Consider the following 25,310-nt stretch of genomic DNA (forward strand, 5'->3'; position numbering starts at 1 on the left):
TGTCCTCTGCTAGACACTTTAATTTCCCCTGTTACATAGACATCAAGACCTCAGCATCAAAGAAGTGACCATGTCAGGGAAAGAACCATTTTATAATTCACCAAATGGAGACTCTTCCCAGAGAAGAGAATGTCCTGGGATAAAGACTAACCAGGGAACCTAATTTAAACAGTAGGAAAAGTGGACAAATTTAGTGCAACGATTAAACTCAGACTATGGGAATACATGAGTGCAAAGGCATTCCATCTCAAGACAGCAAATGATAGAAAAATCACTTCTCTAGTCAGAAATACGTAGCTTGGGAAAGAAGGCTCACACATGACATTACATGCAATAGTAATTCCACTAAAATGAAGACAACCAAGAACAGGAAAAAAAAACCAAAACAGCCAAAGAAACAAAAACCCAGCATCTAATTTGACTTTAAAAAATAGTTAAAAAATCTGTGACTAAACACTCAGAGTCAGCAGGTCAAAGGAGTCACTCATATGACCTTTTGCCTTCAGGCTAGAGCGGTTCATACCATCCTGGTAGATAATTGCCTACTATTCTTAAGGTCCTTGTGCAAAGGAAATTCCAGGGCCCTCCGGTGCGGAGGACTCGCGCCTCGTGGCACAGAAGGATTTCCTCTCGGTGGAGCCTGAGATCCCCGCGGCCCTGGTGTGTCCACTTCCTCTTGCTCTTGCGCTAGTCCCCGCTGAGCTCAAGGTCCTCTGTTTATATGATCACGTGACATGAGAGATCATTTAAGGCTCCCTCCTTCTAAGGTCTTGACGAAGGTCTGAAAAGGCAAGGAGCATCTGCACAGCAGCTGGGGTCAAGGCGGGGGCCTTGGGTGGGTCTGAGTTTGGGCCCTGTCTTCCCCAGAATGACCTTCTGAACCTTGTTCAACAAGCCAGCCTGTCGCTTCCTGGCAGCCTCAGTTCACGCAAGTCTTGCTCCCACCCCAAGCCCCCTCCGAGGTGTTACTGTGTACCCAGGCAGATCGCAAAACGGCGAGCCTGGCTCTCAATCTCTTCGCACTTGCCCCAGATTCCTTCTCTGTCTTCTGAGTTTTGGGGGTGGTGGTGTGTGTCCCGAACCCTGTCGGCTGCCTCCTGGGTAACAGGATTTACCCGCCTTCGCTCTCTCACGTCGTCTCCATGTGTCTCTGCTGAAAAGGCCAAGGTGGCATCTGGCTAACTTTTTGCTTACGTCTGTGAGAGTGGATGCTGTCTAGGGAAGCTTCCTTCTTTTGCCAGCCTATTCATACATCTTCACAGCAGCCTTCTGGAGACTTTTGTCTTCTCTCCTGGGCTGTGACTGCTAATGGTGGGAATTTCGAACTCATTAGAAAGGAGCTGGGCAGTGTGCCAGGCTGGAGGGGTCATGGTTTCGGTCTGGTCAGGTTTTGCTGCGTTGCACCTCTCAGAGCTAGGCCAGGATTTCTAGTGACCCATGGCAGGGCTGGGAGGACTCTAATTGATTCTTTGAAACTACTTTCTAAATTGGAGCTGCAACACATGCATAGGAAATAAACCTCCCTTTGACCCCAAACTCTCAGCTGCCTCCCCCATAGCATCAAGTACAGTCCTTTCTATGAAGTACATGCATGTTTAACAGACCAAAGCTTCGCGGATGCCTTTATTTGTAATAGATAATATGGAAAAACAAGAGTAAAAGTCAGAAGGCAGAGAGTAACACATACTCGCAGATCCAAGGAAAGAGACCTCAAGGGACTTCCCTGGCAGGCCAGTGGTTAATTAAGCCTTTGCTTTCCAAAGCAGAAGGGTGAGGGTTCAATCCGTGGTTGGGAAGATGAAATTCCCACATGGCTTGTGGCCAAAAAAAACCAAAACACAAACAACAGAAGCAATATTGTAACAAATTTAATAAAGACTTTAAAGATGGTCCATATTAAAAAAAAATCTTTAATAAAAAAAGAGGCCTTATGAAGAAAAAAGATTTTATAAGGATATGAAGGACAAAGGTGGATTTTCAAAAAAGGTGTATTAAAATCAACAAATTTATTGAGAAGCTATTTATGTTCAGGTTCTGGGGTGGTACAGAAAGCCTAAAGCTGAATCCTATACTGCTTTAAGAGCCAAGATGAGCAACATACTATGTCTTCTGGCGTCGGAACATCTGAGCATAGGAGGACACATTTGTGTTTCTTGAAGGATGCCTTTGAGTCTTCCCATGGAGGTAGGGAAACAGGAACTCTAAACCTAGCAAACACCATGAGCAGCAAACAGAGGGTGAGGGTGCACAGCTTTTCGGGGAAGTAGTCAGTGTGACTACTTTGGAGGAGGCAAATCTGGCTGGAACACGATTCCAGAATGGAAGCCAGGGGCAAGGTTAACGCGGGCTGTGGGTGCCTGAAAAGAATGAAGTTTTTCTTGAATTGGAACCTGTTGGAGACTTTCACTTTGAGAAGTGATCCCTCCAGGGACAATTCTGATGGTGGTTTGAGAACTAAATTGAAGCTGGGAGGGACCAGAGTCGGGCAGGATTAGGAGGCTGCTGCAACAGTCCAAGCCAAGTGTGGTGAGACCGTGAACCAGCCACACTGGTGGAAATGGTTTGAGAGAACTTTCTGGATGGATTTACACATTTAACTCTTCCTTAACAGTTAAGTGGGCCAGGGGGATGCGAGGACTTGAGGCCCACTCTGAGTTACACAGGCAGGCTGTTGTGTACGTAGGATGCTGTAGAAAGCAGCACGTAACACGGGAGGACAGGTGAGGGCAGGGCGAGTCTGGGGGCCTCAAGCTAAGGCGTGTTGAGCGTGACATTCGGGGGCCAGTCAGGCCCAGCATCTCAGCAGGGAAAGAGGAGAGGCAGCATCACCAATTGTTTCACAAAGGTCAAGAAAGCTGGAGATTTAAAAAGGAGCCATTGGGTTGGTTAATTAGGATGTCAGTTTTGACCTTTGGGAGGGCAGTTTCAGCAGAAGCAAAAGGAAGTCAATTACATAGACTGGTAACTGAAAACTTGGGGGAAGGCATTCGTATTTAAATACAGAAGGAAAGCAGCTAGTGGAGAGAGAAGGGGATGAGGACACGGGACCAAACAAGGCAGGAGAGACAGGACAGCAGCCCCAGGCTGCCAGGTTTGGAAAAGAGAGAAGCCGCGCCTCTGCCTCGGGGTTTCCCCTTTCCTCCCAGAATCTCCTTACTGGTGCTGCAGCCGTCACACTGGCTGTGGGGGTGGGGGAAGCCACGCCTCTTTTTTTCACTGACCATCTGTCCCTGTATCCACAATGGTGAGCTGGGAGGAGGTATGATACCTAACCCCTCCTCACTGACAGGTGGGGGGAACCCACCACCAAGAGCCAAGCAAGATCCCTCTCCTTAGAGCCCGCATTTCTGGCCTTAGGGCGTTTCTGATGAAGGCAGCTCTTCCCTTCCTGGCTCCTGGTCGCTGCCCTGGGGCACCCAGGGCAACTTGAGATGCCAGACCTAAAAGCAGGTGGACCAGAAGGCCGGAAGCATTTCCTCTCTCTTTGGTCTAAGGCTGCCCTCCTAAATCTTGATTCTTGTCCTTACCTGATGGACACTGAGACTGGCCACTCCCCCAGGGAGGACCCCACTCCAGCTTCCACCCAGAGGAAGGTTACCAAACCCTTTAGTACCCCATAACCCCTGCAAAAAAACGTCATATCAGAAGAGTCCAATAATGATACAAGACATTCATAGACCATTTCTGACGTGATGTGAGGTTAGCTTAAGACATGGGGTGGTGGGTTAGGTAAGGATACATGAGATGGAGGAAAAGTGAAACCAGTTCATTTCTTGACGTGTCTTATTGTCTCTGTGAAATCGGATGGTAGGGCTACTGCTGAGATGGAGGGGCAGTGGGTGAGTGGGGATTTGGAGAGGAACAGTTTGGAGAATGGAAATTGGAGGCAGTTAGCAAAGAGGAGCATGCCGCTTTCACAGCACCAAAGGCCCCACTGGACCCAGAAAGCATACACCTGTCCAGTCAGCAGAGCTAGGTTTTTTTTTTTTTTTTCCGTCCAGCAGAGTGACCGCCTTGGGCAAGCAGAGGGAAAGTCACGGTTGGATTCATGCAAAGTGTAGAAGGGCCTGGGCTGCTGGTGAGAATGGGGTTCAAAGTCTTGGTCAGGAAGTAAAGACAGGAGTGCTGATGAACTTGAGAGAGGGACAGGGGGCGGAATACAGGTCTTGGGAGGCTGGCAGGTGGTGCGTCTGGGGGAGGAAGGGCAGCGTTGTTGGCTAGACGTGGGTTGTTTCTCCTTTGGCTGCGTGGGGTCTGTTATAGCGCAGGGGCTTCTCTCGTGGGGCGCAGGCTCTAGACCGAGCGGACTAAATAGTCGGCATTTAGGCTTAGCTGCCCTGCAGCCTGTGGGGTCTAGTTCCTTGACCAGGGGTCAAACCCGCATCCAATCCCTGCATTGGAAAGCAGATTCTTAACCACTGGACCACCAGCGCAGCCCCGGAGGTGATGTGTTTCTGAGTTTCAGCTTTCAGAGATGAACTCGTTCTGGGGCTGGACTGTGTGAGTGGGAACGCAAAGGGAGGAGGTCGGGAGCCATCCACCCCACGCTGGGCGGGATGCAGTGAATGACGTGGTCATCAGACTTCCTCCACTCCTGAAAACAGTCTGTTCTTGGAACTCGGATCAACAAGACCGAAACACACGCCGGATCTGGGAGGCATTTGTTACACTTTGCTTATCATGCAGTCAGCAGCTGGGCAGGAAAACGTAAGCCTCTGTGTAGACCTTAGGTGAGACCTTGTTTTGTGGGTGTCCTTAAGAGAAGGCACTAACCCAGTATCAAGTTTTCTATTCTAGAATCTTGGTTTCTCTGAAAAGATTAGATGATCTGAGCAGCACTGGGCTACGATTTCCTCTTGGCAGCAAGACTCCTCACCAGGGTATGTGAATCCCCATGGCTCCGTAATGCTGCCTCTCACCTGGTTATCCACACCATCTTTCCTTCAGTTAGGAGGGAAGTGAAATATTTCCTAAAACCAAGGCACTTTTAAAAACTGGAAAACCAGAGATAAGTCAGGATTCCTCTGCATTTGACATGGAAATACGTCACTGCTGACAACTATGATGCTGTTAGGAAACAAATCCTTCCAGCTTTACCTGTTACATTATCATCTACTGGCTCCTACAAGCACTCGAGCTTGCAATGATTCCTGTAATCAAATAACAGTGGAAATACAGTCCCACACATGAACGTTTACGAAAGCAGTGCAGCAAGCGACAGTAACTTTTAGAGCAAATCATACTGTTACTTTTGCTAATAAACTAATCTTACTGAATCTCCGGTAATTAATAGATTCCCTCAAAGTGCTACCTAACTCAGTAGGCACTGAAAAACACTTGATGAATTCACGCAGTGGCTCCTCAGAGGCTGGAAATCGTTGATGTAATTCCCTGAGTGCCTAACTTCTTGGCAGCTATATACATGTGTAGGGTGGATCCAAGCAAAATGGGTGAAGGATCTTCAGCGTAAGAGGAGAGGAAGAATATGAAAATGAAAGTTGTTGGCAGGTCTAACTTGCCTCATGGGTGCCGAGGAAGAAAGGCAATTGATACATATTTCTTGCTGAGGAGCATGAAAAAATTACACATAATCCCAACCCTTAGGGCCATAGTAGATTCAAATCAACGTCTAGGATTAATTTAGGAAGCAAATAGGTAGCCAGTGTGGGCCAGCACACTGATTTAATCTGTTATTTCCTTAAAGCATTTTGGTCTCCTACCTTCTGCTGTAGTTAAGGCTCACATTAAACATATGGGGAGCAGTCAAAAATGAAGGCTCAGAATTGTACTGCATCTTGAAAGAAATACAGAAATAAAATGGGATAGAGGCTTGAGAAATGGAAATTATCATCACACATTGAGGGAAAAATAATCTGAAGGCCAAGTGTTCAGTGAGTCAGAAAAATTTAGAGTCGTAATGTTAGAGGCTGCGAACTGGAAACTAGATACGAATTCATAACCTACAAGGGTATCAGTGACGGCAAGAAGTTGGTTAGCAGCGTCAGTGTTATTTTGGGAGGCTGCAGGAAGGCTCTTACCCGGCAGGGAGCCTGCAGAACCCGTGTTTGAGGCACCGGATTTAAGTCACAAACAAACGGAACATCGTGCCGTCCAGGGTGACAACAATGATTAAAAGCCCAAGCAGACTGCAATCTGAAGAAAACTTAGAAGAGATGAATTGATGGCATGACAAAAAAAAAAAAACCACGGGATTTTTAGAGGTATATATTTACTTTAAACATTATGAACAAACGATTCATCAGCATCTTACCATTGGTATACAGAGACAATAAACTGCCATACACACCATATTCAGAATGAGCATTTTACTGATGTCTTGCCTATCTCTTATTGCTCAACTCTGAAAAGTCATCGGAAGGGACCATTAGACAGTATTTGCTGAGAGAGGACTATGACATTTTGGCTCCTTTTCTAATTCGAATTTCTATGAATTTTACAATACCATAAAAACACTTCAGCGAGAATTTTGGCAAAATACTTACAATTTTTTTTTCAATAACACTGCTCATGGAATAGGAGAAGTGGAAAGCAATCACTTAGTAACTGGAGAAACAAGCAGAAAGGAGGAGGAACAATTGCTTCCTGTGCTGCTGGGGATGAAAAAAAAAATCAGAGTTTAGCTATTAAACAAAGCCTGCTGCGGGCTGAGCACGGTGCGCGTGATGGGAACACGCTGCTTCCCATGACCAACAGGGAAGAATGGTGCCTACAGCCTGGCCGTGTGCACGACGCAGAAGCACGCCTCCAACACCTGCAGGCGTGCGACCAGCGACTCGCGGAAGACGGCGCTTGGGGGATAAAACAGAACCTGGCACAGGCCTTGGGCTTCTGGCATCATTTGGTACAGGTCTGCCAAGATGCTTTGGGAAACGTTTTAATTTAAATGCCAAGTCTATTTCAATGACGTCTCCCTGGTTTGACCTGTTGGGAATCCAGAGTGAGATGGATAGGTGTTCATTTTGGAAGCATTAGGAGAATCAGGTTTTAGAAAGAGCACCCTGTAGATTTCAGTCTCTATGTCCCCCTCACCCTAGGAAACTCGTGGTATGAGTTGCAAAGATACGACTCTCATAGCATATTACTGGTGATTGATAAATGCAGGAAAAGGTTGGAAATATCTTCAGATGTTTACTCAAAATATCAAAATTAGAAAACTTTAAGGATAAAGGCCTAGCGTTCTTCCTTTCCTCCCCACAGCATATTCACAGGCTATTATGCCTATACATTTGATAAGACAGCTTCAGAACCTGATTTGAATTATTTGAGTATATTTTCCTGCAAAAATATCACAAGGTGGAAAAGAAAAAAAGGAACCAAACTAGAAAAAAGGGCAGAAAGAAAGAAAAGGGATATGACTGAATAAAATGTTCAAACACTGTTGTTCATTGATGTGACATCAGATGTTCACATGTAGGCCCAGATTTGCAAGAGAGGGATAAAAGTCTGTCTGATAGGTTACGAAAACAGGAATCCAGATCAGAACCAAAACACCCCCAAGAATAACAGGTATCTGAAGTTGCTTCAGAGGCAGGGAAGTGGGTATGTGTATGTATGGAAAGCTGCTTTCCTCCTCAGAGGCTCCTTGGCAGTTGGCTACAACATCATGCTAATGAAAGCGGGGTCTTTAAGTTCAGCCCCCAGCGGACGGTCGGTTTCTCCTTCGCGCCCTGCGGGAAGCGCATTCCCGGAAAAGGAAACACACGCGCTGGAGAAGCGCTGGGGCGCGGGGAGAGGGCTGGAAGATGCGGGCAGGGCGTCTGGGGTGGAGAGGGGGGCGCCGAGCTGGGGATGTGGGCCGTGTCTGGCTCCAAGGGTGGACAGCAGGGGTGTGTGGGGGGGGGGCGACAAAAAGACAAGATCGGGGTGTTCACGCTGCTGACTCGACCTGAAATCCTGGGGGAGGGAGGAGGAAGGAAGACCCGGAGGGGCCTGCTTAGCGGTCCAAGTAGGGTTTTTCTCCCAAAGCGGAGGCTGACCCTGGGCGCAGGCCGCGGACCAGCGGGCATTCCTGGCGGCCGGCTCGGGGAGGGCGCTGGGGGGCGGACGATGTGACGAACCCCTGGGGCCCCGGGCTGGGCTCTGCCCGCGCCCCCGGCTTCTCGTTTCTCGCTGTCCCCTCCGCCGGCCCCAGCGTCCTTGCCACGGGTTGACCCCGCTCACAGATGCCCGGTTCAGGAGAACCGAGCCGGTTTCCGCACGTGCAGCGGGTCTGGCCCGCGGAGGGGGGCCCCGAGGAGAAGGCTCTGGGGCCTCGTCCCGCGCGCAGAGCGGAGCCGGCCCGTGGCCTGCTCGCTCGCGGCCCCTCGGGGCGCCGGCGGCTGACGGGCGGTTGCCAGAGCTCCGGAGGGGCCGGGGGCCTCCGTCGACCCTCGGCCGCCCACCGTCGCCGTCTGCCGGGCAGCGAGGTCCCCGCGGCCCGATGAGCCGGGCCGGCGGGAGCGGCCGCGACGGCGGCGACCTGGAGCGGGAGCCGGGCGGCCGCGGTGCGTCCGGGGCCCGCAGGGGGCGGCGCGGAGCCCCGAGGAGGTGGGGGGCGGGCGGGTCCCGGGCGCCCTGCCCGCCCTGCGCGGACCCCGGGGTACGCGGCGGGCCCGGCGCGCGCCGCCCTCAGCGCGGTTGGGGTCGGGGGAGACGCCCCGCCCGCCCTGCGCTGACCCCGGGAGGAGCCTCCGCGTGGCCGGGGCGCGTCGGGGCGCCCGCCGCTGCCCCGAGCCCGAGGGGGGCGCCCCTTCCCCCCCGGGCCGCGCGGCGTTCTTGGCGCCCGCGGCGGCTCGTGTGCCGGGCGTGTTTCCGTCCCGGGTGGAGCGCCGGCTCGGGGCGCCCCGTCCCTCGGGAGGACGCCCCGTCACCGGGGTGGGCGCCCGGTTCCCCGCGGTGGGTCCCGCGCGGTGGGCGCCCCGTCCCCTGGAGGGCGCCCCGTCCTCCGGGTGGATCCCGCGAGCTGGGTGCCCGGTGCCCCCGCGGTGGGTGCCCCGCCCCATGGAGGGCGCCCCGTCCCCGGGAGAGCGCCTCGTCCCCGGACAGTGCCCCTTCCCTCGTCGCCCCGGGCCGCGCGCTGCCCGCGGCGCGTGTGCCGGGCGTGGCCCCGGGCCCCGGGCCGCCTGACCGCGTCTCTCTTCTCCCCCTGCAGGAACCTTCCGATAGTCCCGCCGCCGCGGCTCTGACCGCGCGCGAGGCGAGCCCGAAGCCGACAGCACATCGAAATTAAAAAAAAAAAAAGAAGAAGCGGAAGAAGCGGCCGAGGCGGCGGCGGGCGGAGCGGCGGAGGAGGGGCCGCGCGGCCCGGGCGGCGGGGACGCGGGGACGCGGGGACGCGGCTTTGTGCTGGCGGGTCGCGGGGCGCCCATGGCGGAGCGCGGCCGGGGGGCCGCCGGCGGGGCCCTGCCCTCCTCCCCGGGCCCGGTCCTGGCGGCCAAGGGCGCCCTGCGGGCCGGGGCCGGGGAGGGCGGCGGCGGCGGGCGGCCCGGGCCCGGGCGGGCGCCCTGTGACAGCGCCGGGGTCTCCAACGGAGACTGCAGCCTCGGCGCGCCCGGGGGCGAAGCCCGGGTCAGCCCCGCGCTCGCCGCGGCCCCCGGCCCGGCTGCCTGCCCGCTCCCCCGGGACAGCAAGCCGGGCGGCCTGCCCCGCCGGAGCAGCATCATCAAGGTAGGTGGGAGAGGGGCGCGCGTCGCCCGCCCCTCGCCATCCGGGGGCGGGGGTCCTTCCCCGGGCGGCAGGACTGGGAGGCTGGAGGGGGAGCCCCCAGCTCCCGAGAACCGGGGCTGCGCCGGCGGCGCTGCGGGCGGCAGAGCGGGGACCGGTGCGTGTGGCGTTTGGGGAGGATGGAAAGGGGTGCAGGGGAGCTGTGCTCAGCCCCCCGGGACTCGGGGCTGTCACCTCTGCAGGGCTCGCCTGCAGTGATGGCCCGGTACCTGCCCGGCAGGGCACCCTCTGCCAGCGGTAGCCTTGGCTGGTGGAACAGACCCCCTGCCCGGTCTCTATTGTATGTTAAAGACAGTTGGTGATCATGTGAAACATTTTCTTAAGAATCGCAGGCAAGGGAACAGAGATTCTTCAGTAGGGTTTTCTTCCGATGGGCCTGTAAGTTGCCTCTTGCCAATGATGAGACTCCGAGGGTGCACAAATCCCTGGTCAACTCAAGAGAAATGGAGCAGGTTTCTGAAGGTCCAGGCACCTTTCAGCTTTCTTAGGGTCAGAAGCTCTGGGAGATTACAGTCCTGCAGGGTTTTAATCTTGTGGTTGCTGCAGCAGGCAGGCCTCCAGTTCTGTGGAAGTTCTTTTGGGTGGTTTGCTTGGTATTGATATCTTTTTGCCTGGTGTTATTTGGCAGAAGGAAGTCAGCATTTGGTGCCTCTTAAACTCCAGGAGTAATACTAGCAACTCCTGAGTTTGTGGTGATTTCATTCTAACATTATTTTCTGGTCTGCAGGGTAAACCTATTTCTCGCGACATGAAGTGAAAAAAATAAATGATCCATGAGCTGATCAGATCAGAGCCTTTAGGCAGGACCAGCTCTTTCTGCTCAAGTTGGGAGCAAATATGAAAAAGTTGCTTTCTGAAAACTGAGAGGTCACCGGGACAGTGAGCACCAAAGCACCGTGATGGGCCTGCACCCACCCTTCCTGTGGGAAGGAGGGTAGGATGGGCCCCAGTGAAGAGGATTGGCACTCGGGGTGTTTGAAACTTAACTGGACCTACAGGGACCTTCTGAGGAGTGTGTCAGTGTCCGATGGTGCTATCAGCTTCTGCACTTATCTGGTGAAATATAGCACCTTGCAACTCCATGTAACAGGCAGTTGTGAAACTGCTTTTTGCTTTGTCATCTGTTTGCCCAGTTTACCTCTGAGAAAGGGCACGGTTGAAGGACTTAAAGGTCAAGTGCATGGACCATCTGCAGGAGGTGTTTAGAGTTGAACTAAGGAAAGCAAAGTAGATGTTTGCTGCACACTCACCTGGCTTTTAGTGACTTATATTTTCTTTTACTCTGTCACTTATGTTGCCATGGGAGTTGCTCTCAGCCATGCGTGGTAATCAATCCCATTGACAGAGTTACGTGTCATACCTGTTTTTATTGGTTGCTAGATAACTTGTGGTGATTTTGCTTTGTAGTGTTAATGAAGTCTGAGGTGGAAATTCCAGAGAAGGTGCAAGCTCATCTTAACGCCTCTGCCTCAATATTTTTGGAGGGCCTGTGTTTGCACTTCAAAAAAAAAAAAAATTCAGATTTTATTGGTGTCTGCAATGGGGTTCACAGTGTAACTTATTTAATTATAGCAGCATCTGTTTTAATTTTACATTCATGGGAGATTAGGAAGGATGGTTTACCAACATTTCTGATATGTGGAATTGAGAACCTGTTGGTAGATATTCTTTCTTCCTTGAAGATTCTAGAAGCACATGGGGAACTGATTAATTACTCAGAAATCAATGGAATTTTGAAACTTACCCAGGTATCGTCATCATTTTTCTTCTTTCTAGTGAAGGCAGTTGTTCCCTTGTTCTCAGGTGTATCCCTAGACATTCATTGTGAGGAAGTTAGGGGTTCAGTATATTGCTTCCTGAATGAATGGAGAAATGGTAAGAAAGTATATGTTTTTTCTAGGCTCTTTTAATTTCTAAAATGGTTGGTTGGAATTTACCAGTCTTATCTTATTTATTGTCCTCTGTCTCCCAAATTGACTCCTTTTTCTTGCCTCTACTTTCAATGTGCATTTTCTTAATACCCTTTAAGATTATGGAGGTAGTGTTGAAAGTTGCTCAAGCCTGGGTTGGAGGGCAGGGGTATGCTATATTTAAATAGGTAATTACTTGGTATCTACTGCCTTTCAGTTGGTGTCTTGAAGGGTCCAGCTTTTCGAAATTTAGCGTGGCGTTTTCCTAAAGACATGGCAGCCTAATAGAATAAAGAGATCTTTTACTTTAATATCAGATTTCATAAAGCAGCAAATAGTGCCCAGATGTTTTTGTCACACGAATGGCAGAATTACATTTCACTTTTGTTGAACAAGTAATAAACAGCTTAGCAGGAGCGCGTGTGAAGGAGCAGTGGTGATCTCTCCTTGGTTTCTTTCGAACAGTGGGATGGATGCCGGCAGGTGATGGAATGGAGAGGCGGTAATAGACTCGTGGGCCTGGCGAGGATGGGGCTTGAGGGGATGGCACGGAGTCTGGGTGCTCACCCCTGAGCAGAGGCCGTGTGGGTGGGTGCGCGCGTCACCGTGCTGGGCTATGCCTGTTTTCCTGGCTTCCATCTAGTGCCTTACAGTCTTGACCTTCCTCTTAGGTGGGGACCCCCAAGTGAGAGAGAGGAATAACAGCCGAAATGGGATAAACAGTGGGCAGAGGAGGGGACTGTTGCTGAGTGCTGGACATGTGCAGAAATCCGCTGAAGGCTGACCAGAATGGTATTCCTTATTTAAAATTGTTTCTTTGGAACTCCATCTGTTTTGTAAATATGGTGTTGAGAAAGAAATTGTTACAAAACTACATTTTCTGCCAAAATAGATGTACAGATTCCTACTAAGAGAGCTCCTTGCTTATGATAAGAGTGTCGGTGGAAATTCAGAGTGAGCAGCCTGGTAGCACCTTTCAAGTACCTTGTGAAGAAAAATAAATCATGGAACTCATCACCAGACTTTTCTACTTTTCCTTAGCTGGTTGAAAATAATATTACACTTTATTAGATTTTTTTTTTTGCAGAGGTCCATTGCTAGATTTTTAGGGGAGAAGTCATTATATTTGTCATCTTAAGTAGTCTAGTAAACGAAAACATCACTTTCATTTTCTCTTTCCCTATTTCATCACACCATTCACTACAATCCACGCTTTATTTTGAAACAGTTAATTTGGTTAATTGTTCAGATGGCATTCTTTTTTTATTTTTTTAAACAAATAGCTCCATCTTTTAATTCTAGAGTTTGATCTAAAATTATGAAGTGGCATTTTAAGCCTTGGATTTTTTTTTTAAGTTTTGAAATAAATGAAGTTTAAATGTCCATTAGTTTGGGTGGTTCACTTTAATCAAAACTAATTAAATATTTTGGATGGCACATCAGAAAGCATGCTATGAGCTGCATAAAGTAAAATTCACTCTTGCTACTGCCTGGTTCTGTGCAGCTTGACCATCACACGCGGTCATGTAACGGCCACCGCAACCAAGATCTGGAACGATTCTGTCGCCTCGTACATTTCTCCCAGTCTCTTCTCCTGCCCCGTCCCAGACCGCAGCAGGTGCTGATCAGGGTATTGGTAAAAATACGTTGGAAGTGTAGCCACTATGCTATTTTGGTATTTAAAAGTGATGAGAGCAGCCACTGTTTACTAAACACTGTTCATATGGGCGAGGCACGTGAGAGAAGTGTCCAGCTGGATTCTGTGGCCTGTTCTTGCTCCAGCCACGGGGGCTGAAGGAAACCCGCGCTGGGGGGGCTCGCTGCTTGCGGCGGGGCTGGTGCTGACTGTTGGACTCTGTGGGCATGGCTGCACGTTACGCTGGCGGCGCTAACTGTTTTGTGTAGTTAAGGTAGTATTGGTTTGGGAACACCAGACTTGATTTTTCCCCTTTAAATGTGGGGGATTCTGGAAGGGGAGAAAGCATGTCACTTTCTGCTGTCAGAAGAAGTTGACAGATAACATAGCCAGCCAGCTGTCTAGTCCAGAGCCTCCAGTTTCACTGGGTCCAAAGGTTTGGCCTTGTCCAAGGAGGCAGCCCGTAGTTTCCCCTAGTCCTATTAGAGTATCACGGTGTGTAGGAGAAACTTACAGTAACTTGCCGTGAACATGGATTCCCTACACCTTGATGCTAAGCCCCCAGCGTGGGAAGGCTTTTCACATCTATTATGCATATTTAAACAAAATATTTAAAATGTACCTTATGGTTTAAATAAACTAGACTCTCTGCAGGCAAAACCTGGGCTATATTTCTCTGTTCTGCCTAGAAAGCCAGCACTCAATAACCCTGTTTTCTGAATTTTATCTGAAAAAGTAGTATCTCCATTTGACTTCAGACTCTTTTTTTTGTCTGAATGGGGGCCCCCGGGGGAGAGACTGCTGGGGGAGACAGCACCACCCAGCAGGCCTGCAGGTGTGTCATGAACATTCAGCCCACGGTAACCGAGTGACACGGTGGGTTTGTCTGTAGACAGGCTGCCGGGGTCGTTTAGGTCAGAACCATCTGATGGCCCCTTGGCTCTGTCTGATGAGCCTGGCCTGGCTCCCTGGCTGCTGGGAGGCGGCGCGCCGGGCTCAGCCACTCAGAGCCTCCTGCACGGTTCAGAGTTCAGTTTCAGAAGGCGTCAGGGGTGTTCCTTTTCAGACACTCAAAGCTGCTTGCCCCCTTTGCGGCCTGCCTGCCCTGTCTCCCAGCCTCGCCTCCAAACACTTGTGCTGGCCTCCCGGTGCTTCTCGCCAGGTCCAGAGGCACACCGACAGGAAACTGTCTGGTTTTCTTTAATTGCTGCTTTTGGCCTCTCAAGTGAGTTTCTTAGAATGCTCCCTCCCAGAATCTGTTCAGTTCCTTTTATAGTTCTCTGTGCTCTACAAGGGGTCTAAACGAGACTGTTCTTTTTCACTTTTGCTTTTGCTTTTTTTAATGCTCAAGTTCCCCGTGCCTCAGGATTTGACAAAATAGGGCAGTGCTATCTGTAGCCCAAAGGCAGGTATAAGTGGAGTGTGAACATTCACGTTTCCCTTCAGACTCTTATCTTACACCTTTGTGTCCAAGAAGAGATGCTGTGCTCCTTACTAATGCTAACTTTTGGCTGTTATTATTTGCTTGTCTACCAGACCTCCGGATGAGTTTAGCTATTTTCTTTTTATTTCAAATGAATGGATTCTGGCGTACAGGGCGTATTCAGATATTTTTACCAGTCAGCCTCAGGATCTAAAACTGTGCACACGGCCTGGCGAGCATTTTCCTGTTGATGATAACGGTGAATCGAGGGTGTGGTGCCTGACACGGGTGTGTGTACTGACTCCGACGTGTCAGAACCCCCGGAGGGGTGTCAGAAGGACCTGTTTCCCTTGTGTCAGAATAATCCCATCCCTTAAGGGGACTCAGAGCATAGAGTGACTTGCACTCAGCTCCGGAGACAGCTGTGTGAGCGGGCCCGTCTGCTGGCAGGACGCTGGGCACCCACCTGTCTCAAGGGGCAGAGCAGGGCGGCTGCGAGGCCTTGCTGGCCTCTGGCGCGGGGTCCCGTGGCGGGGACTGAGGCCAGACCTGTTCCAGGAGGGAGTCTCTGCCGGGCTGGACAGGCAGACCAGCTTTAGCTGTGCTTCGCTTGATGGCGCGTCGCGGGTAGTGCCCTTCTTACAGGTTGAGGGTTTCTGGCAACCCTGTGTCCAGCAAGTCTCTCAGCGCCATTTTTCCAACTGCATTTGCTCACTTTGTGTCTCTGTGTCCCATTTTGGTAATTCTCACAGTAGTTTAAAAAATTATTATTATATTTGCCGTGGTGATCGGTGAGCAGTGGTTTCTGATGTTGCTGTTGTAATTGTTTGGGGGCATCCCACTCTACGCCCACATTAGACAGTGAACCTAACCCGTGTTGTGTGTGTGTTCTGTGTGTGGACTGTGGTGTGTGTGTGTGTCCTGACTCTTCTCTCTCCCTCCCCTTGGGCTTCCCTCTTCCCTGAGACACAGCAAGACTGACGTTAGGCCAGTTAGTAGGCACGCAGTGTCTGCTAAGGGTTCCACGGAAAGGAAGAGTCACATATCTCGCACCCTGAATCAAAAGCTAGAAATGATTCAGCTTAGTGAGAAAGGCATATCAAAAAGCCCAGACAGGCCAACAGGTAAGCCCGGTGCACTCAAGTTGTGAATGAATGCAAAGGAAAAGTTCTCGAAGGAAAGTAAAAGGGCTGCCTCAGTGAACATGCGAAGGATAAAGTCAAACAGCCTTCTTGCTGGTGTCGAGAAGGTCTGAGTGGTGCAGGTTGAAAATCAAACCAGCCACCGCACCCCTAATGCAGAGCCACCTCCAGAGAAGGGTCCTAATGCTCTTCAACTCCGGGGAGGCTGAGAGAGGTGAGGAAGCTGCTGAAGAACAGGTTCAAGCCCTGAGGTTTAGGGAAAGACGCCGTCTCTGTGGCCTCAGAGTATGAGGTGCAGCGGCAAGGGGTGGTGTAGGAGCTGCAGCAAGTTCTTCAGAAGATCCAGCTCAGGCAATTCAAGCAGGCGGAGACGCTAAGCAACAGATGTGCAGTCCAGCTCTGCATAGAAGATGTCCTCTAGGACTGTCGTCGCTAGAGAGGAGAAGTCACTGCCTGGCTTCAGGGTTTCCAAGGACAGGCTGACTCCTATTGAGGGCTAATGCTGCTGGTGACTCTATGAGGAAGCCAGTGCTCATTTACCATTCCTGAAATCCCGGGGCCCTTAAGAATGATGCTAAATCTACTCTGCCTGTAAATGGAACAACAACGCTTGGATGAGAGTACGTCTGCTTCTAACACGGTTTACTGAATATTTCACGTCCACTGTTGAGGCTTACTGCTCAGAAGAAAAGATTCCGTTCTAAACATGACTGTTTACTGACAATGCATCTGGTTACCCAAGAGCTCTGGGGGAGATGTGCAGTGAGATTCATGTTCCACACTTGTCAACACAACATCCATTCTGCAGCCCGTAGACCAGGGAGTAACTTCAGCTCTCAAGCCTTACATTTACGAAATGCATTTCCTAAGGCTGTCGCTGCCATAGAGAGCGATCCCTCTTGCTGGATCTGGGCAGTCAACAGAAAACCTTCTGGAAAAGAGTCACCATTCTAGACGTCATGAAGGACACTCGTGATTCATGGGATTCATGGGTTCAAATACCAATATTAACAGGAGTTTGGAGGAAGTTGATTCCAACCCTCAGGGAAGACTTTGCGGGGTTCAAGACTTCAGTGGAGAAAGGAACTGCAGAGGTGGTGGGAACAGCAAGAGAACTGGAATTAGAAATGGAGTCTGAATTGCTGAAATCTCATGATCAGACTTGAATGCATGTGGAGTTGCTTCTTATGGATGCGCAGAGAAAGTCGTTTCTTAAAATGGAATCTAGTCCCAGGGAAGATGCTGTGAAGGTTGTTGAAATGACAAAGGACTTAGAGTATCACATCAGCTTAGTTGAGAAAGCAGCAACAGAGTTTGAGAAGAGTGACTGCAATTTTGAAAGAAGTTCCGTGTGGGTAAAATATTACCAAACAGCGTTGTATGCTACAGAGAAATTGTTCATGAAAGGGAGAGTCAATTGATTTGGCAGACTGCATTGTGTCTTATTTTAAGATATTGCCACAGCCACCCTAGCCTTCAGCAGCCACCACTGTGACCTGTCAACGGCCATCAACGCCGAGGCAAGACCCGCCACCAGCAAAAAGGTTACAGCTCGCTGAGGGCTCAGATGATGGTTAAGCTTTTGTTTTTAAACCAGTAACGTATTTTAAAATGAAGGTATGTACATATTTTTTTAGACACAATGCTTTTGTCCACTTAATAGTCTACAGTATAGTATAAACGTAACTTCTGTATGCACTGGGAACCAAAAGATTCCCGTAACTCTCTTTATTGTGATATTCACTTTATTGAGGCGGTCTGGAACAAACTCACAGTATCTCCAAGGTATGCCTGTATCCCGAGGGTCTTGATCTGTCCTCAGGACACACATTGCATGTCCAGATTATTTGGGGGGCAGAATACTGGCGGGAAACTAGAGGGTGTGAAGTTTGGTGCTTGGATCAGATTCTGGCTCCCTCTCTTCCTTCCTGTTGACCTTGGGCAAGATATTTAAGTCTGTGTGTCTACTTAATCCGTCTCTAAAATAGAGATAAAGAAATCTCCCCTGAACTGTTGTCATGGAGATTAAATGAGATGATGTATGTGAAATATTCAGAGCAGCATGTGGCCAGTGATAAACACTCGATAAGCAGTCCCCCCATATGCTTGTTTTTCTGATTTTTAGTTTCTCTCGTTTAGAGTTGATCCTGAGATGCGCAAACTCATTTGGCTTCCTTTGAAATGGAGATCGCTAACACTGCCATCTCCATTTTGAAAGCTTTATAGTTTGAGATAGAAAGAATGTACCCCAATAAACTTCGCAGACTTATCCTCAAGATGCTTCGCGAGTGACTTTTGTTTCGGTGCCTTTGGAAATCTTGATACATCATTATAACGGAGCACATACCTAAATAGCTCCACTTCAAACGTCGGAGGGCGCTGGACAGTAGTTTTCTCGAGCCAAGCACCCACGTGTCTTGGTTTGCCCAGGACAGTCTGGATTTTACACCTTTTGTCCTGACGAAATTGTTAAGAGTGGCTCCTTCCGCTCTCGAAGGGGTCCCAGCTTGGATGATAAACAAGGTGGCCGCCCTGCTTATCTGCTTCTCAGGAGCCCTTTGCAACACCCTGTGCTGAAGCCCCAGGAAACGGCGCTCTGTGCCTGAACCTAGCCTGCCCTGGCCTCTCTCTTCTCAGCTCTAGTTCTGCCCCAGGGCTTGGCTCAGTCACCCGTCGCTCTCGATAGACTCTTTGCCTCCCATCTGCCCTCTGTCTGTATGCTGATGCTTAATGTATGGGTCACTCACCTTATTCACCTTGAGCTTATAAAGACACTTAGTTTAATGTCTTGTGGAAAGCCTGTATTTAAGTATATATTTTTCAGCGAACATGTGCCCTGGTGAATAAGTGGGCACAAATGACGTGACTTACCTTGGGAGTTTGATGAAGGCGTTGTTTAGATGTAGCTCCAGCTGATTTCGATTGGAATATAAAACTCCGTGGGCTGTGCATTTCAAAGAAGAAATGTATTTCATATACATAGTTTTGGAAATGGAAGTACCTTCATTTAAGTTGGATCCAGGACTTTGGTTGGTTCCAGAACTGTTCTGCAAGATGTTAATATAAATGACCTGTTCCTTTTGTGCCCCTGAAATAAGAACAGATCTTTGAAATTTTCTTCGGACTTAACGTTCTGCTCACAGAGTTTAAAAAGCATGGCGGGAGAGCTTTACCGTTTGTTAAGGCATTTAAATACAGTTTTTGGTATTTGGTTTCGTTGATATTTTTGGTTTTTGTTGAAGAACTAAATTGCTTAAACTTTCATCGCCATTGTTACTGTACTGTTCAGAGATATCCATTGGAAGTGCTTGCTGTATAGCGTTAATAATAAAGAAGGGAATGCGGAAACAACAGCGTACTGGCCTCCAGAGCTGCGCAGGTGGAGCCTTGACTCCCTCAGCATATCGTGCCCCATGCTGCTGACATGACGTGAGCGGCTACCTTTCCATTTCGTTTCTACCTGCCATTCGGCCTTTCACTGCGACTCAAGGACTGGTGAGGATGAGCTACCAGGACACGCACTTGTCTCACACAAGTCGCCCCTCATCGTGGGGGAGCGGTTGTTGGTCCCTTTTTATGCGCAAGGAAGCCTGTTCCTCCAGTTGTGAGGGTTTCCAGGCAAGATGACGAAGCCTGCGGGGCTGAGCCAACGCCCAGACCGCTGCGATGGACTTGGAAGCCCACGCTCTGCCTGCCTTTCACCCTTTCCCCTTCATCTTCTCTAATGTAGACCTGACTTTTCCCTTGTTTTCCTGTTTGTCCAAGCTGCTCGGGTTCCTCAGTCGGAGTCAATTCTACCAGTCCCAAAATATACGGCTGAGTCTTCATTAAAAAGCTGGACCTCTTGCAGCTGGATCTTGAGATGAAGCCAGCGTGGCCCAGCCAATAAAAGGCGGTAGCCATAGTCGAGTTGTCTACCCCACAGGGCCGTGTAAGGTCTGCAAGCCAGAGTTTTGTTCTCTCTGCTCTCTTTTGATGGATTTCAAAGCTTAACAGAAGGGGATCATTTCCTTTTTTTTTTTCTTTTACAAATTTGAGTTACACTTTTTAGGGTCCTGGAAGGTAAAGCAGATAATAGTAACTATTTGTTTTTAGGTGAGGTTTTTTTTTCTGGTGACATCTATCCCTACTATTGTTTTGGGATTGTCAAGTAATTATAAAATTACAGAATATGCCTTTAGCACCTTCCTTGCTGTGAATTCAGTATTCAGGCATCTTCTTGGAGTACAGTGAATATATGGATTTGGGAATAGTGGATATTACCACCCCAGAAACTGAGCAGCTGGATTTAAAAGTGATGAATAATGTAGATTCATGGGATTTTTAGAGCGGAAAGAGATCATGTAAAATTCTTTTGTAGTTAGAGATACACAAGGCCATACTGATCAGTACATTTAGCTTCTAGCTATGGTTGAGTTCATCTATTTGCATATTAGCATAACAGAATTGGAAAAAAGTTGTTATGTAATACTGCAGTATGTGAGTATTAATGGCACAAGATGTGGCCTTCCAAACATCTATCTTTGAGAATTTGTTTTTTTGCTATAGATAGCCGTGTGTGTACACATGCTGCACTCGCGCGAGCATATACTCTGAAGACTGTTTATAAATAGGAAAGATGAAGAGCGAACCGAATCGCCTAGTGGTGGTTGGCACGCGTGCTGTCTCGTGAGAGACTGATGGGCGGCAGGTGGCTGCACTCTAAACTGAAAGTGCCCAGGCTGGGGCAGCCTGTTTTTATGGAGGTTGCTGATGAGGCTTCTGTTGCTTTTGACCAATTAGTGTGGCCACGGAGGGATAAGTGACCTCGTTTGCAGCTACCATTAGAATCACAAGCTCTGTGACTCTCTCCATATGGTTCCCTGCTACTTGTGATTTTTTATCTTCCTTCTAAGCGCTGATATCCTGTGGGCATAAGTAGATGTAATTTTTCTAATAGTTAAAATGGTTTGCTGTTTGTTCTTGGAGGAAATACAGTGAGTTGCTTAGGCTTTTATTTCTATTAATCCATGCTAATAGATTATATTAAATACAAATAGAATTATTCGGAGGTTTTCATATTGGAGCTAATAGAATTCTTGATGTAATATGGGTTTAAAGGATGTGTTTGTCTTTGGAGTTTTTGGTGGTTTGTTGGAAGAGATTTACAGGTTCTTTGAAGGCCTTCTCTGGCTTATGTATATTCCCATAAATGTATTTTCTGTACTTTAAAATGGTATTGGAAGTTGAATTGCTATGTCATAGAATATGTGTATATCCCGCTTCAATAAATATTATCATGTGGTTTTCCTGACAAAATCAACTGACACACCTATCGGGTTACGTGAGTTCTAATTGCTCTAAATGCCTCCTAGTTCTTGGCATTGTTCGTGGTTTTGTTGTTTTTAAATTGTACCTGTGATGGTTATGTAAGTGTATCTCAGAGTGGCCTTTATTTTATCTTTTAAAAAAATACACTTTATTTTAGAAGCTATTCCTCGTGGGATATTGTAGTCTAGCACTCATTCTTTTTTTCGAGGGGTTTTGATAGTTTCAGTTATTGACTTTTATTTAATTTTTGTAGGCGTATGGCTGCTCTGCAGTGGTGCGCCGCAGCGCCAGTCCGCTGTGTGAGCATCGTGCCTGCATCCCCTCTTAGACTTCCTTCCCGTCTGGGTCGCCGCAGAGCACTGAGTGGGGAGCCCGTGCTGTGCGGCGGGTCCTCGGCGGTCGTCTGTGTCAGCTCCAATCTCCCAGTTCGTCCCACCCGCATCTCCCTCCTTGGCACCCACGAGTTTGTCCTCTGCCCCTGTGTCTCTGTTTCTTTCGCAAGTAAGATCACCTGTACCGTTTTTCAGATCCCACGTATAGCGACTTTATACCGCGCTTGCTTTTCTCTGTGTTACTGTATGGCAGCCTCCACGTCTGTCCCCAGCTGCGCAAGTGGCGCTGTTTCGTTCCGTGGCGTGGCGGAGCAATGTTCCGTCGTATATGCGCGCCGCATCTCTGTCCGTCCCTCTGCTGGTGGACATTCAGGCTGCCTCCAGGTCCTGGCTGCTGTGAGCGGTGCTGCAGGGGTCAGTGGGGTGCATGTGTCTTTGGGAATGACGGTTTTCTCTGGGTGTATGCCCAGGAGTGGGGTTGGTGGGTCCTGTGGTGGTTCTAGTTTTGGTTTCTTTTGAGGAACCTCCATCCTGCTCTCCATAGAGGCTGCACCAGTGCACATTCTCCCCAGTAGTGTAGGAGGCTTCCTTGTTCTCACACCCATTCCAGCGCTGATGGTTTGTAGATTTTTTGATAATGGCCATTTGGACCGGTGTGAGGTGATACCTCCTTATAGTTTTGATCGCATTCCTTTCTCTAATAATGAGAGACGTCGAGTGTTTTTCCGTGTGTTTGTCGGCCATCTGTGTGTCTGCTTTGGAGAAATGTCTGTTTAGGTCTCCCCCCCATTTTTGACTGGGTATTGAGCTGCATGAGCTGTTTGTATATTTTGGAGTTTAGTTCCTGTGGGATGCTTCATTTGTGCATACTTTGTCCCATTCTGAGGGTTATCTTTTTATTGTTTATGGCTTCCTTTGCTATGCAGAATCTTTTACGTTTAATCAGATCCTATTTGTTTATATTTGTTTTAATTTTCATCGCTTTAGGAGGTGGATCAGAAAATCTTCCTGCGATTTATGCAAAGAGTATTTTGCCTCTGTTTTCCTCTAAGAGTTTTATAGGATCAGGTCTTCCATTTAGCTCTCTGATCCATTTTGCGTTAATTTTTGTTCACCGGCCTTTAGGTTGCATTTCCCTGATGATGAATGATGTTGAGCAACTTCTCATGTTTTCTTGGCCATTAGTATGTTTTGCTTTGTAAAATGTCTGTTCAAGTCTTTTGCACATATTAAAAAATTGGGTTTTTGTATTTTAAAAAATGGATTTGTAGGACTTCTGTACATTTTCTGGCTATGCCTTTTGTGTCACATGTATATGGAACATTTCTTCTAGTGTGGGACTTTTCACTGTCTTAAGGGATACTTCTTAATGAATGTCAGTTGCTCAGTACTGTCTGACCTTTTGCAGTCCCAAGGACTGTAGCCTCCCAGGCTCCTCTGTCCATGGAATTCTCCAGGCAAGAATACTGGAGTGGGTTGCCATGCCCTTCTCCAGGGGATCATATTGTCCAAGGATCGAACCCGGGTCTCCCACATTGCGGGCAGATTCTTTACCACCTGAGCCACCATGGAAGCCCCTCTTAATGAATAATAGTTCTCGATTCATGGGGTTGCAAAGAGTCGGACACGACTGAGCGACTGAACTGAACTGAATTTTAGTGAAATCCAGTTTATCAGCATTTTCCTTTGTGGTTGTCATTTTTGTGTGTGTGTGTATTCTATTTAAGATATTTAAGACCATGAAGATATTCATCTATTTAACTTCTAGAAAATTTATTTTTCAAATTTAGATCTCCAATGTATCTGGAATTTATTTTTTTTAATGGTATGAGGTGGGGGTCAAGAGTTTTTTTTCCGTATAAGCATGCAGTTAATTTATCCAGCACCATTTATTTGAAAATACCATTTTCCTCCATTGCATTGCATCAGCCTGTTGTCATATATCAAAAGACTTTATATGTGTGGGTTTGTCCTGAGTCTGTTTTGTTAGATTGGTCTGTTTGCCTATTCTTTTGTTCATACCACACTGTCTTTCTTACTAGGTGTATGCCCAACAGATAATTAGTCCATTTGGGTATCAAAAGACATGTATAAAAATGTTTGTAGCAGCGTTAGACATAACAGCCACAAACTGGAACCAACCCAAATGCTTGTCCTGTGAAATAAGCATATCACACAATGGAATACTATGAGGAGAGAGACAGGGAGGGCAGAAAGCGCTGATGACCACACTCTCGCCCCTTGAGATAATGTTGAGGGAAACAGGCCGACGCAAAAGGATGCAAGGAAATGGCAACCCACTCCAGTGTTCTTGCCTGGAGAATCCCAGGGTCGGCGGAGCCTGGTGGGCTGCCGTCTATGGGCTCGCACAGAGTTGTGTCCGACTGAAGTGACTTAGCAGCAGCAGCATTTATGCAGAGCACACAGACAGCCAAGCTCACTTGTGCTGGGATAGAAGTCATCATGCGTGAGACACGCAAGAGTCGTGTCTGACTCTTTGCGACCCCATAGACTGCCACCTGCCAGGCTCCTCCATCCCTGGGATTTTTCAGGCAAGAGTCCTGGAGGGGGTTGTCATTTCCTTCCCCAGGGGATCTTCCCCATCCAGGGACTGAACTTTGCTTCGAACTCTTGCGTCTTCTGCCTTGGCAGGGGGGTTCTTTAACCCTGAGCCCCCTGAAAAGCCTAGAAGTCGTCATAATGGTCCCATTTAAGACGACTGGCAGGCAGGGACCCAAGAGGCTTCGGGCCGTCAGTTGTTTTGGTTGCTGGGTCTGACAGTGAAGGTTCCATTTTGTGAAAATCCGTTGAACTGTGTATGCCTCTAAATATTTCTGGGGGTTGAATTCTGCAAATCAACAGATGGTTGATTTGCACAATTGTGAATATTGATCAAAGTCAAATGCTTACAGGTTGCTTCACCCTGCACTGTTTAGGACGGTGCCTTTCACACTCTCTGGTTGTCCTGTTGATAAATGTGGAGACCAGCTTTTGGCTGCAGAGGATCACTCAGGCTGTGGCGTGACCTGGCGGAAGCCCGAGCTGCGTGATGCTGTGGAGGGCAGGTGGGAGCCCACTGAGAAAGAGCGCTTGGGTGGCATCCTTCCCGAGCTGCGTTGGGAACAATGCAGGAGCCGGGCCTGGGGACGGGCGGCAGCCTCTCGGTCACTGCTGTCCTCCGGCACTGTTGTGGTCGCCGCGGGCTTTGATGATTGCCGTGGTGTGATTCTGCGTGTTTCCATGCCTCCGGGTGCACGCAACAGGTTTGATATTCGAAACTGTGCCGCTTGCGCAAAACCTGGAGAAGCGCTCATCTGTGGAGCACCTGTTCCGTGTAAGAGTTTTCTCGAGAGCACTCTTGGTCTCAAAAGCAGTGAACCAACAGAAACCAGTTATCCAAGGTCATAGACGAAAGCGAGAGTTTGGGGTTGACCACCGAAGAGCAACCTACCTGGGGTCACAGGTGGTCAGCAGAGTTTTGGCTCTGCTGGCATTTATTAATATCTTGTCCCATCAAAATGTTCCTTCAGGTTGGGAGAGCACTAGCTCTTCAAATGGGTCCCGCTGGAATTCTTAGGGCACTGAATTAACCAGGATTCTAAAACATACTAATGTGCAGATCCACGCCAAACCAATTAAATCAGAATTTCCAGGGTTTTCCTAAGGCACCCTGGGAGATTTGAGAATGTGGCCAGGGTTCAGAAACGCTGGGTCCTTTCTCCTGTGTTGGGTCTTGGACTCTTTGGCTCCGTTAGGTATGAGCGAGCAAGCAGCCCCAGAATCGTGGAGGTTAGGTGGTTGGTGGTCCTGTGGCTGGTGGGGAGCAGGGGTGGG

The 25,310-nt window shown here is 48.9% G+C and overlaps 1 protein-coding gene across 2 annotated transcripts in view; it reads left to right on the forward strand.

The window, feature by feature from the left end:
• Nucleotides 1–9,366: 9,366 nt before the first annotated feature.
• PLCL2 (phospholipase C like 2) overlaps nt 9,367–25,310 on the forward strand; it is a 211,828-nt gene continuing 195,884 nt past the window's right edge. The window contains exon 1 of one of the 2 annotated variants that reach the window (XM_052643025.1): nt 9,367–9,666. In XM_052643025.1, coding sequence (XP_052498985.1) covers nt 9,367–9,666 — 300 coding nt within the window. Of the gene's footprint in view, nt 9,667–12,407; nt 12,426–25,310 lie in introns of those variants that run through there. The other variant, XM_052643033.1, reaches the window with a different exon arrangement.

The sequence above is a fragment of the Budorcas taxicolor genome, chromosome 1, assembly GCF_023091745.1.
Source record: "Budorcas taxicolor isolate Tak-1 chromosome 1, Takin1.1, whole genome shotgun sequence".
NCBI lineage: Eukaryota > Metazoa > Chordata > Mammalia > Artiodactyla > Bovidae > Budorcas > Budorcas taxicolor.